The 14,113-nt window shown below is 33.6% G+C and overlaps 1 protein-coding gene across 3 annotated transcripts in view; it reads right to left on the bottom strand.

Moving 5' to 3' along the window:
* Nucleotides 1-11,124, bottom strand: part of LOC111003490 (netrin-B) — a 99,448-nt gene extending 88,324 nt beyond the window's left edge. For all 3 annotated transcript variants that reach the window (XM_022274016.2, XM_022274017.2, XM_045630884.1), the window contains exon 1: nucleotides 10,063-11,124. In XM_022274016.2, the coding sequence (XP_022129708.1) occupies nucleotides 10,063-11,068 (1,006 nt within the window). In that variant the 5' untranslated portion in view covers nucleotides 11,069-11,124. The remainder of the gene's footprint in view (nucleotides 1-10,062) is intronic.
* Between the last annotated feature and the right edge of the window lie 2,989 nt (nucleotides 11,125-14,113).

Below are 14,113 nucleotides of genomic sequence, written 5' to 3'. Positions count from 1 at the left end.
GCAATTACAAACCCCCTTTAAATAATAATTTCCAGTGTCATATTTAAACTAGTCGCTATGATAATATAAAGTGATCTAATTTTTGTCAAACCCAAAAATCTACAAAAGCCTAGAAAACGTTAACTAAGTAACTCCATTCGTGAATATAATCTAAAACGGGACCTAGAAATACCACACATCTAATACCCATTGCATTTCGTCAACAGCTTCTTAAACAGTCATATCACATTTCTAAACATATAAATTGTAATATAAACGAGCGACAAGCTTTAATGGCAGCGGACAGGATATTCAGAATCGTTATGGAAATATTAAATATGAAACGGTTTAAAAATATACTACTTTATTTGAAAAATCTGATAAATCATCAGGAAATCTTCATTTAATAATTTGGTAATCACTATAAGGAACGAACAAACCAAACTGTGACCCCTAATAGTCGCAGACTACTTAAAGAAGCAGTAGCACTACATCCTTTTAGGTCGGGAACTCAGATTTCTGTATCTATTACGTGATATTTTTTTCCAAAAATTAAGATGATGTATCATCAGCTTTCCGCATGCGTGACGTTTTTCTTCATCATACGAATTTTTATGGCGCATTTAATATTACTATTTTATCATTTATTTTTTCAGATAAAATTGTCCATAATTTATGAAGAATCAAACGCACGACCTTACAATAAAGAGGCGCAAGCAGCTAGGTTAACTGTGGTATTTACTACAAAAAGGACACAAGTAGGACTAGATTGAAACTGCAGGAAGTGACTAGAGAAAAAAGTATGAGACGAATATAAAACAAAAGCAGAAACGATAGCGTTTGTTTCATTGTAATTGGTCCAACCGGTGAACAATATATTTGCTTGAATTACAGGCATACTAAATGCTCCATCTGTTCATTCAAAGGAGACATAACATCACTTTTTCTCAAACGCTTTAATATTTCACAGTCTAGTTCCTGTGTTCACATTAATGTGTTTAAAATAAACAAATATGTGTGGATACCACAAAAAGTGAGTCGGCTAATAGCGACAGATTTACTGCTGATATTCGACGCGAGCTGTTTTGAAACAAATGACACTTTATGAACTGTTTACACTCTACACGAGTCAAGTTTCTAGGGTTGCCTTAAATTTTATGCGGAAAATATGTTATAAACACTTTAATCATACAATTACTGTCAATGAAATTGAAAAAGTAAGCCCTAACAGATTTATGAGATAGTTTAGATCTTTCATTGTTGACATAATGGATAGTTGCTGCCCTCAGCCTTTGTAATTGATTTTTCTTTAGTTTTTATAATTCTACTGTTTTAATTTCTTCATTATGATCGTGGTGTATTCAAAACAAATAACATAATACATAAAATTATACCTAATAACTAACCTTAAAATTTAATTATTAAAAAAATATTATTAAAAGGAGTCCCTTTAGGCAAGGTTCCGAAGATACTAGCAGCGTTCCCCCTTGAATAGCTAGACTAATTCTTTTTGCGAGGTAGCTGCCAGCTCTTCGTTCTCCTGTGATGTCGTGTATTTATATTTGCCTATAAGTACCACATTCTAAAAAATATTTTATTTTTTATAAGCTTAATTAATTAATTAAGTAATAATGTAATAAATAACTTAAGTATGTAATTATATAATTTTTTTAAACATTCGTTTTCGCATCAGTTTTTAAATGTAGACTATCATTTAATATTCAATTACATCTTGGAATTCATTATTGAAGGAATTTTTAATTTCTAATAATCTTCATCAAAAGAAATGACAATTTCCTGGAAAAATCCTTTTACTTTTCTATCGGGCAACCCTACGTTTAAGAGTTGAAATTGTATTTTTATTTTTAACGTGACAACCCTCGCAAGCTTTTAAAAAGACGTGTAAACGTAACTAGTTCTGTTAACCCCTCTAATTAGGCTACACTTACTCGTATGCGAGATACGACTTGCAATATTGCAAAAGTGTAGGTGAATGAACTTTATAATAAGCTAATTTACATTTTCTTGAGACGGAGCTCGCTTCCCTTAAAAGTAAAATTAAAATATTGTATTAAATTTCGGGCCATGGAATAAATTTGTATCCCTGAGTGATATACGGTCGGAAGATAACTTTATTACACCATCTGTCAATTACTAGTCACTTAAAGGAAGTCTATGACATACAAATGAGTATCAAATAAATAACCTCACTTAATTGTCTATTGCTTCCATTTTAGATTATTGTTTTGCTATCAAATTCCACGGGCGAAATAATCGCGTGCTATTTTAGGAACTTCGGTTACTAGAATTTGTGGTGCATAAAATATATATATATATTTTATTGAAATGTTATTTTCTGTATTACATACTTGCTAAGGGAAATTATTTAAATGTAAATACAAAATGTTTCTAATTCAGACTTGTACAAAAACTTCTAATGCGAGACTTCATAAAGCAATTTTAATAAATTTTACTCTGTTCCATAATGAGTGACATGTTAACGTCACAATGTGACATTTACGGGATGTCATCATGACTCATGAGCGACATGGCTATATGTATTAAGACAATCATAGCAAGAGCGATTTTTTGTTAACGGTTTTTAGTATATTTTGTAATTAAATCAGTCTTCATTAAATCGTTTAATTAAAACATATAAATACAGTACAGATCGTTTCTCTGTCCGTCGGTGTATAAGCACCCTTATGCTATCGCATTCATTGCTTCCTGCGTCGCGGCGAGAAAAATAAACACCTTTTTTTATTAATAGTGCTCTACTTCAGACAAAAACGCGTCTTAACATAACGATTTCCATATTTCTCTCATTTAGTCCGGTTTTTATTATAAAACTCACTTTTATAAAATAGAACACGGATGAAAACGACAATGGTAATTATAATATAACTTATATTAACATATTTGTATGGATATTTGTACAGCGTGGCGTAGCGTACCGTTCATACAAGAACCTAGGCAATTTAATACTATTACACAATCCTTATGGAGCCTAATCTGAGCGTTTAAATAGTGGAAGTTACTAAATTCCTAGTCGGATTTGAAGACATTTTTTTAAAATAAATATAGCATTTGACACATTCGGTCCAGTGGTTTGCGAACTTATTTTGTACAAAAACACACATATACTCTTTATAACATTTCTAACGATATTATAATCGCAAAAAGTCAGCAAGAACATTTAATAATTCAGGTGTCAAAATAGTGGATTTAATAATCTACAATTTGTTATAAAAGTTTTAATTACTTAAATTAAATTTCTTTTTTCTGTGCCTTCTAAATCGCAGAGCGATAAATAATGTGTAATGTTTTGAATAAAACAATATTCAAATGAAAGATAGAAGACACTTGTAATGGGAAATATTATTAAATGGAAAAAAATAAGTCGCGTTGTCAACAGGATAACACAATTATTTTGAGTGGTCCTTAATTCGGCCCTTCGGAAGTCATAACTTAATATTATAAGGTTCGCATTTCTGCGTAATAATTGTCTCACCGCCCACCGCGACATTTTTGTATGTCTGTCTATTGTTATTGTCACAATACGGTGGTGAATTATTTGGAATGGCGCTTTATGACTCTGTTCCAGGTAAGACGACATTATTTTTTATGTTTCCGTACGTTTATAAAGTAAGGGCAGACCTTCGTCCATAATTCATACACATATTCCGTACCGAGTGATATATCTGTCAAACTCTATGTTTGACGTTGACAATTAACCTAAAACCATAGATAATTAGTTAATAAGATTAGCATAAATAAACTCGGTTTAATATTTCCGACATTTTATGACAATGTCTGTTTCATTGTAGTATTTAGTTTCTATTATTTGCTAGTTATTTTATAAAATATTGTATATTGCAATATCATTATTGATTCGATTGATATCAATTTGGGTCTTGCTTCTCTGTGAATATCTCGTGTTTGCAAGTGATAATTTCGTACTAGACAACTGTATTGGTATTGCACAGCTGAGGAATGAACGACCTCGGAGTCTAGCCTAACATAATAACAAAACAATGGCATTAAAATAAATCATTTGACAAATAAATGTAAATGATAACCGCACACGGCGAGACCGTTAATTATCCGGGACAAGTTTTATTACTCGAGATAATTTCACTTCATAAACTTATTAAATCCTTTTATCTGTACAACCCACCGGTTGTTAAATTTAATATTAATAACGTTGTACTGTAAAGGCTATCATGTACTTTCGTTTGGGCAAAATTTATACAAAATATTGCCAGTATAAAGCCCTTTTTAACTGCGAATTAATTTATTATTTTAATTCATTTGCTAATGGCCAATAAATTACAAAATTGTTATAATAACAATTAATATATAATGAATTAATATATTTATTTATTTTATACACGCCCTTTTCCGAAGGGTTAGGCAGAGACCACGAATATCTACTTGCTACGATCCTGACATACCTCTCCCATATCTTATTCTTCTTTCACTAAAGAAATTAATTTAACTATTTAATAGAAAAGATTTTAAATTGAAATATTTCTAATTTTATAAATCTCAACCTAAACACTCAAACTCAAATTAACTTAAAATAACTTTATTCATATAGCTAAACAAACTTATAAACGTCAACAGATTTTAATGAAATTGATGGTTAGAAATGGTATGATTATTTTCCAACTATGAAGTATTGTCTATTTAGGGTTTAACCAATTATAACGTTTATTTTAAGTTAATTAGCTACTTTACGTATAAAATATTTTAATAAAAATCACAATGTGTTAACAGTTAAATCATGGTTCAAACAGTTAGTAATATCATCCGTACACAGTTCGAAATCAGTGCCAGAGATATAATGCAATTACATGGGTTTGACCGGAACGCGTAATCAGCTACGATCCTAGACAAACAACCTGCTGATTATACCGACATATCACTGGTGTATCAGTTAGCAATACTATGGAAGAGGTTTTAATACTGCTTTGACAAATTTACTAGGCTTGGTTAATAACTATACGTTTCTTTATAGATTGTAACGCTAATTTAGTACATTAAATAATTCAACATTTCGAGTTCTTTTTCTGCCTCTCTCTCCGCACCTAAAGCTGCTGATGGTTCAAGAAACACAAGCCCCCAATTGGGCGCTGGAGCAGGTATATTTCCAGGTCTGTTTTAATTTTAAGAGTAGTTTTTTATCTTTAACATCTACTGTCAAACAAGCATTAAACACAGGACGTAAGCGTTGACCAGTAAACTTTGTCAAAACTTAACTAAATTAATAAAAGTTTAAAGATTTGTATTAACTATTATGATGCACTCTAGAAACAAATTTAGTTCCCAAAACAGCCAGTACCAAAAATCCCACCGTTTCACCTCCCTTATCAAATCACACAATAACGAACTTATCAAGCTTCTCCAAATATTTGCGGAGGAGACAAAGGAAAAAGAAAAAAATGTGGGGAAAAAACCGGCCAATGTTTTTGTCGACCAACGACATAATAGTCCAGGGACGGATAACATATGGTTCGCAAAAAAGACATCCCTTTCCTTCCTAGGTGTGAATTATTGCCATATGGACTCACTCCAATGAACAAGCTAATTTTATGAAAACATAACCTTCATACTAATAAAACATTCCTTTTGACCATTTGTTAAGTTGTATTTTTGTAATTCAAAAAATGTTTAAAAAATCAGATTAATGAAGCAACAAGCAAAGTTTTTCCTATTTCATGATAATTGGTGAATATACTAGGCAAGTAAGTTTAATAATGTCCAGCCAGACATCAAATATTATACTATTTTAAGATGCTAGTTATTTGTGTATGTTTGATATCGTTTTATAATACAATAAAAAAAAATGTAGATAAATAATATTTATACAAGCAGTTACCAACTCACAATAAATATATTATACAAAACTTGTGATAATATTTAAAAGAAACCAAATGTTTAAAACAGCTTTCTACTGATAGGTGATGGATTTATCGTTAGCCATTCATGTTGTTAAGTGAATTCTTTGCGATGACTCAACATATTCTTATTTCAGTTAAAAACTTAACAAAAAGTCTCAATGCTTCTGAAATACTCGAGAAACAAGGAACCGCCCTTATCGGTATGACAGAATTTACGTATGGCTCAAGGCTTGAGTATAGACACCGGACGCATACTAAAGAGTTACAAAAGAACAAGGTATGGTTCTGCAGTTTTAATTATTCAAATTCAATATTATCTATATCTAAAAATAGAGTAAAAACGAAACTATTTCCTGGCCTATTTCGACCATGTAAATAGAATTTCTTATATAAAAATCTTTAAATGGATAAATCAGTGGCGCTTTTTAGATTTGGACCTCAAGTTTCTGAATTTATTTCATAATCAGCAATCTAATACGCAAGTATGTGAACAGCCTTCTATACTTTTTCGGTCTTATGCAAGCCGGTTTCCTCACGATCTTTTCCTTCATCGTTCATTTAATATATATTTAGAGCGACTAAATATATATTAAATGAATGTGATAAAGCACATAGAAAGAAAGTAAATTGGTGCACAGCCGGGTCTCGAATCTACGACCTCAGAGTCAAAGTCGCACGCTAGCTAAGCTAGGCTTACACTGCTATAAAATAAAAAACTTTATAATATCAAATCTTGCTGTCCTTATCATCGCTTTGAAAGTAAATTAAAGTGACGCACACCTAATTAGGGCTTACAATTATGATTTTTTTTTACATTTATTGAATGAACACTAACGATTTTGGAAATTATATTTTTTTACTACAATGAGATTACAATTTAAAACTTTTACTCTTTTAAATCACGAACTTTAGGCTATTTATGCCATGAGCTTACATACAAAAAGCTTAGCTATAAAACTACCACGGTATAAATTAAGCACTTACACGTAAGCATTTAGTTAAAACCTCCAAAATAATACAAAAACGCATAACTCCAATAAAATAAATCTTCAGGTCACACGTTAAAGCATCGTTTCACAAGTTTTTCTTTATATAGAGCGATGTTGGTGAGCATGGCCTGATACTTAAATAAGCGAAATTAGGCTTAGTTGATTTGAACGAGTTTAGTAATAAAATCATCTAATGTCTGATGTTTAAATAATTGTGTCTGGCTCATGTTTCCGATAATATTTAAGTAAATCTTTCGGTAAAAAGCAATTTCAAACACAACAAAACTTACTTTTCAAATAGGTATGTTTCTCTACATGTATTTTACGATTTACTTGTAATAACAAACCGATCCACATTTAATATCGAAAAGAACCAGTGGCACACAAGAAAGGCTGTACCTTTTCTGTATCTGTTTCATGATCATTTCACAATCTAATAGGCAAGTAGGTAGATCGGTTCCTGTCATGTCATGTCTGACACACGCTGTTGACTAAGGCAACCCGGTTTCCTCTGGATGTTTCCATTCACCGTTTGAGCTGGTGCACAGTCCAGGATCAAACCTACGACCGGCATGAAAGTTGCATGCTGAAGCCACTAAGACAACACTGCTCATACACATATACAATAACGTTAAGAATCTGATTCCTAGGCATTATATGTGTTAGAACTTTGTTGACAAAAATGATGGTTTAAAAAATGCATTTCTTAATATTTGACTACCAAAATATGTGTGCTTGTGTTCTCTTGATTTTGATATGAGTGTTCTACGCGCTCTATTGTCCTGTCTTAACAGCGCGTTTGAACGCTAAAAACTCGTAAACTTCACTTCTATCTCACCAGATCGAATCACCGTGTGATTTATTCCAACTGGTTAAGAAATAGTCCTCTGAGGTAAATCTACAGCTGTTTTACCCCACAAGATTATTTTGACTTTAGTTTCAACTTACTTTTACGCGTCACCATTTTGTTTGTCAAAGTATGCCATTTGAATAAATCATGCTTTATTAGAATACTGTTTCTTATGCAGTAAACAGTAATTACTCGAACCTCGTCAAGAGAAAACAGAAAAAAATGATAAAAGAAAAACTCGCATCACAAATCATATCGTGCGTGGGCGCACATTGTTATAGTATAATTCGTTTAGATACAAATTCCAACTTATCTTTTGGTACAATTAAGTTAATGGTGGTTGATAAGATGCTTTTAATAGCTCATCTTCTCTTTGATTACATTTTATATCTTATAAGCATAATGAATATTATTATTATAAGTGTTTTATTAAGAAAAGGAAGCGGCGTGGATGACAATTGACAAGTTGAAGAATTTGGAAGAGGCTCTCACCCCGTCGGAGATCGTCGCTTAATGTTATCCTGATTTTGTAGTAAGTAATCCAATACAGGCTTTTTCTATATTTTTTGTATTTAGAACTTGTATCTTGTAATGTTGTCTATGTTTGAACATTTTGAACATTTTGAAACAGAAAATTATGAGACTTGTGTCATGATCATGTCACTTTATCCTTTGCCCAAAAGATAACATTTGAATACGCTCCGTATTGACCTTTTGTAATCAAGCGTTTCTAAATTAACTTGCTTTAAATATTTAATTCAATTACACCATCAAAAAATACAGATCACATTAGAAGCCTAGAATACTTTTTGTCTTCTAGAACAGGTGGCGTACGGGCAGGAGGCTCCCCTAATGTTAAATAATACCGCCGTCCATGGACACTATGCCAGAGGGCTCGCGAGTGCGATGACGGCCTTTTAGGAATTGGTGCGATCTTTTCTTGAAGGACCTTAAGTCGAACATAGTTTTCTGGCTTTATGTTAATTATCATTATATATGTACGTTAATTTATTATTAAACATTTTGCATACCATATCCCAAGGTTTTCCCTTAAAGGGCAGATACAAAGTAATGTTTAGTATCCGGTGTATGTGTGGGCTCCGAACATCTAAAACGGCGGTCTACTCGTAGGCGTGCAGCCTTAAAAGACTGTTTAGATTTTGTATTCAAATGAGAAACTGAATATAGTAACCGTCTCGTAAACCTAGTTTACAAATCTGATTTCATTCGGTCATTTGTCGGTTTCGGTTGTTAAGACTTTTCTAGATTAGTTCTAAAGATAGGAACGATAATAGGGAATTATTATTTTTAAAAATAGGTGTAAATAATATAATTAAAGAAGATATAAAAATAACGCTGTTCTTGATTCCTATTTAATTTGTGATTTAAACGTGTTTGTAATTTAATATAGATTTTTTTAATAATTATTATTATTACTTTGTAGATTAAGAATATTATATATTATACTGTATATTAGTATCTTTTAATTAAATTGTGTGATTGTGATCCTAAGTCTGCCTAATTAGTTTGAAAGTTTCATAAATTTCCTAAAATAGGATTGTTCGCTTACATGTAATTTTTGTTTCACGCAATAACTATTAATCAAATATTGATGAAATCGTAATGTAGCTAATTAATAAGGCAACATAGAAGTACAAGACGCCATCAACATAAGCCAGCAACATAACGGCAGAAGCATATCATTAGATTTTTAAATTATCTCTCGCGTAGCACACAATTTCACTTTACCTAATCACCATAAATAACAATTGTTAGCTCCATACTTAACTGAACCTAATTTAAACTCAATCCTAACTACGGCTTTGTTACAACCATTATAGTGAGTTTTATGAGGGAACCATTATACTCGTCATTAAAACATCCGTTCATACAATCATATTTTATTTAATGATAACGCAAATATTTATTTATCATTAAATCTCATACGAGTTATCGAGACTTATGAGGCTATAAAATTTTATTACCAACAATGATAAAACAATTATCACATAATCATTTTTTTTAATGATTCGAATAAATGACTACGTATATTTGAATGGCGATATCACGAATCCGAATCCATCTTTCCGCAAATTCTAAGAACATCAAATTTTCCATAAAAACATTTTGAAAAAGATTTTAATCTATAATTGTTAGTTAAACATGCAGAGATAAATACGACAACAAATTCCATATTTTATCGCTCACGTAAACTAAGATTTTATAAGCCATAAACCAAATTACCAATAGAAATAAAGCTGTCTAAAATTAATTTAATGCGAATAAATAATGAGGCCACTACTTTTATTTACAATATTCTTTTATATTTTCAAACACAAACCTTTGCATTCGTTAGCATCTCTCGCCGTAGCGCGTCCCCAGGGTCGATCGAAATGGAAGGGCTTACATCGCTCGCAGTCCCGTCCTGCCGTGTTATGCTTGCAGTCACAGGCCAGCTGCATCGTCTGTCCATCCTCGCCCTTCGTAGGAATACATCGGGATGCATGCCCGTTACATTTACACCTTCCACCGACCGCGAAATCCGAAACTGCGTAATGCTGCGAACCCGCCGCCGCCTGCTTCTTGTTATCTACCTCATCGCCCTCGTTCACCATGTGTAATCTATTGAAAACGACTCTGACATCAGTAGCAGTCACCCAGTCTTGTAACACCGGTGATACATCAAAGTTGGCAGCACTCGGACGACCCTCCAGAGTACTGAACGCCAGTCTAGCTGCACCAGAATTCTCGCCTAATCTATGAGAATCTGAGCATCTAGCTTCCTGCTCATTTGCCGAGGTTACTGTCGCCTTATTGGGACGTCCATATACCCTTCTACACTGACTCGAGTAGAACTGGAAGGGCTGCCAAGTTATCCCGTAGTCCGCGCTTTTATAAATCGCAACAGAGTCAGGTCTCGCAGCTTTTGGACAAAACTGAAGACTGACGTAAGTTAGTTCATATTTCTTTCCCAACGAAAGAGTCAAAGAGACGTTATCGGGTGGCGAATCATAGGATGCCGGTGACAGTGCTGCAGATCGCCAACAGGTCACGTCGTGAGGGTTGTTCAAATCAGTTAAATGAGCCGGTGGATGCCGTCTATCTGACCTAGCAGCATCGCAAACTCGACACGCGTTTTCTGGGTTCTGATCTCCAGGTGGATCGCAAAGACGCTCAGGCTCGCGCTTTCCACAGATAGAAGATGCTAATACCGGGTTTCCAAAAGCTGCATTCACAAAATCCGGTATGCAGCGTCTTGGTCGACCGTCTTCGTAACAGGGATCGGGGGGCGCAGCGGACAGAGCCAAGGCCGCGGTGGCGAGGATGGCCACGACGCGGACGAACATGCTCACTCACAACACTCACTCGCGATAACTAACAACTCAACGTGCACGCCGGTCGAAGGCCGCCGGCAGACTAAACGCGGGGCGGGAGCTTTCGACTGTTCGAGCTTACGGCAGCGTACGCTCGCAAGTCGCGACTTTGTTAAAGAAACTTTTTTCTTTTATCGGTGAGTGAGAATTGATGATATTAGATACGGCAACAATAACAAAGTTTAAATTGAAAACAATGCTATCCAATCAAATAACACTGACTTTCGCCGATAAAGTGTTATGTAGATAGATTGAGTTTTACGGACCATTTAAAGCTAACTTTGATTTGGAGGAAAGTATTAGCTTTAACCCAACTCAAGAAATAGGTACTTAAATTTCTATTTCTGCCGAGAGCTAGCTCTTAAATTTATTTTCTTATTATTAAATGTTTAAAATGATTTGTGTAAAATGAAACAGCTTCAACTCGATTTAATGAAATCGTAGGTAAATAAAAACAACAACAAAAAAGTCCTATTGTATTAAAACAAAACCGCATTAATCAAAACAGAGCAAGCAGATGTAATTTCTGAATAAAAGTTAAACTGTCGTGCAAAAAGGGCCAACCCTCCAGTGTAGACAAAAAGCATAGAGTATAAATGAATTACACAATGTAGAGCGAGCCTTAGTCGAGTGGCTCGTCTGGGATTGTACTAATGATCCCGTGTCTATGGTACCTCTATACTCCATGGACCATGGCGATTATTGAAAATGATGAATACATTCGAATTTAGTGGGAGTTATGTTGGTAGGTTCCGAACTCCGGAGTCTGTGGTAGCCGCCAGAAGCCACAAAACAAAATCCACATAGGCAAAATTCCACACTGGCTCATAAAAGACTAAGGTTTCTGTAAGAACCAAAATCTTATCCGAAAATAACCCTCTGCTTAATATAAAGAATTTGTTCTTGTTCAATCCTGCTGTCAAAAAGTCTAGCCATATTCAAAACTTTATACACATTCTTAAAGCACAAATGTAAAGTTAGATTTAGTAAGCACATCTTCCCCTATTCCCAGACGTCGCTTTAATATGATATATCGCTATTTAACTATTTCCTTCCCTCAGTTAATGTGACATTCCTATTGAAGATGGTAAAAATCCTAAGACGTAAATGATTTTGCGTCGTTGCTGTTTATAACTTGTCATGTACTTATCATTTCTACGTCCATTTCGTTTCTTGTCGGACACTTGAGGTTATAAAACTACAGTTTTAAAGCATAGCGTTCGGTGCTCGTACAGATTTAGTGGAATAAGCGGTCATAAATTTAACATTAATAAGTAATAGTTCTAACAGTATAAACTATCTACATAGGTACATTGTTAGTTTCCTTTTGCTTCATTAAATACATAAAATAAAATGTTCGCTTTTTTAACAAAATTATAATTCCACTACATTTTTCTTTATCTTACATGTAGAAACGCTAGCAAGTAACATACAGACGTACAGATTTTTTTTATATAGAATTAGAATTGTATATATCTCAAAATCGAATTCCGATTTTTACCAAACAAAAATATACCAGCACCATCCATTGGCTGGTTACTGGATCCAAACTGAGCTTAGTTCATTGCTCAACATAACCGATATTTTAATACATTACGACCAATGGAAAAACTACAATTTCAATTGTACCTGACTCAAGGAAAATGTTTACTTACTAGTTTATATGTTACAAGTTTCCTAAAAATCCTTCGAATTATAATACCAATACTTTCCCATTACAAGCCCATGTTCACGTACATACCCCGGGCGATACCTACGTCAAATACAGCGTATTTTGGTAATTAGAGGTATCCCTAACATTAGCCCACGGCATGTTGGGTTGGATTATTGCGGTCTGGTTAATTGCCTATCAGGGAATATCAGCTTTATGTCATATTGTTCCTCCGCGACTCGTTCTGCAGCTAAGCTTATTTAGTGGAATCCTAAGTTACATTTTACCATACTGAGAGTCGATATATTGGTAGCTGAGTAAAAATGGTACAATATGGACTTTACGAGTTACACGTACAGAGTTTAAAGGTTTGCATTCGATCAATTATGATGGTAATTTTATAAAGTTTCATAAATAATCGTCAACCTGCCACGTATGTATGTAATTGTAATAACAGTAGTAACAATAGTAACAAAGAACAAATTTGGAAAAAGCCGGCAACGCACTTGCGAGCTTTCTGGCAATGTGAGACTGCGTGGTCCTATTACACCATGCCTCCTGTTAATAGGGGATAAATCTTTGATTTAATTTATTTTATTATTATTGATTACTTAAAATGTCATAATATGGAACATGGTGTAATGGTTGCAGCTCCTTGCAAACGTCTTGTAAAACAAAAACTCGGCAATCTGCTTGTATTCGTTTTTACAACAAACTCCCAAGCGAAAGTAGAGAATTACCACTAAATAAATTCAAAGCCCTCGTTAAAAGTAAATTATTTAACAAAGCTTTTTATAAATGTGACGAATACTTAAATGATCCTAATCCTTGGGATTGATTTTCAGTTCAAACAATTTGTATTAAAAACTTGGCGATTGAAAAGAGTGGCGGAAGTTTCTTGCTAGTTCTTCTTACCCGCTCTACGCCCTTGACTTGCGAACTAGTAGTAAATGTAAATTTATAATTAATTTAATTTGGTTTTTTTTGACGTTCAGAAGTGTACTTGTTTACCTATTTGAATAAAGATATTTTGAGTTTGAGTTTATTTTATTGATCATATATATATAACTATGTATTTCGCTAAAGAAGCTTTAGCCATACGCATTATAATGTCTTATGCGAGATGTCAACGGCCGCAAAAACGAAATTAGAAAATGTTACATTCATCGTTGGGCTTGTCATTACGCAAATGCACAAAACAAAGCCACCCTCGTTTGCCTTTTAGTTTTTACCGTTCTTATCGTATGGAGTTAGATGTGTTCCAAAGCTTTTGCCGTGAAAGGGACGTGATACACCTGGTTTTACCTAAACGTTACGATTGTGATGTAGACTAAGCTTTAGTTATTTATCCTAATTTGCGTCTGTTT

The sequence above is a fragment of the Pieris rapae genome, chromosome 13 (genome assembly GCF_905147795.1).
Source record: "Pieris rapae chromosome 13, ilPieRapa1.1, whole genome shotgun sequence".
NCBI lineage: Eukaryota > Metazoa > Arthropoda > Insecta > Lepidoptera > Pieridae > Pieris > Pieris rapae.
Note: the sequence above shows the minus strand (reverse complement) of the source record. Positions and strands in the feature narration are given on the sequence as shown.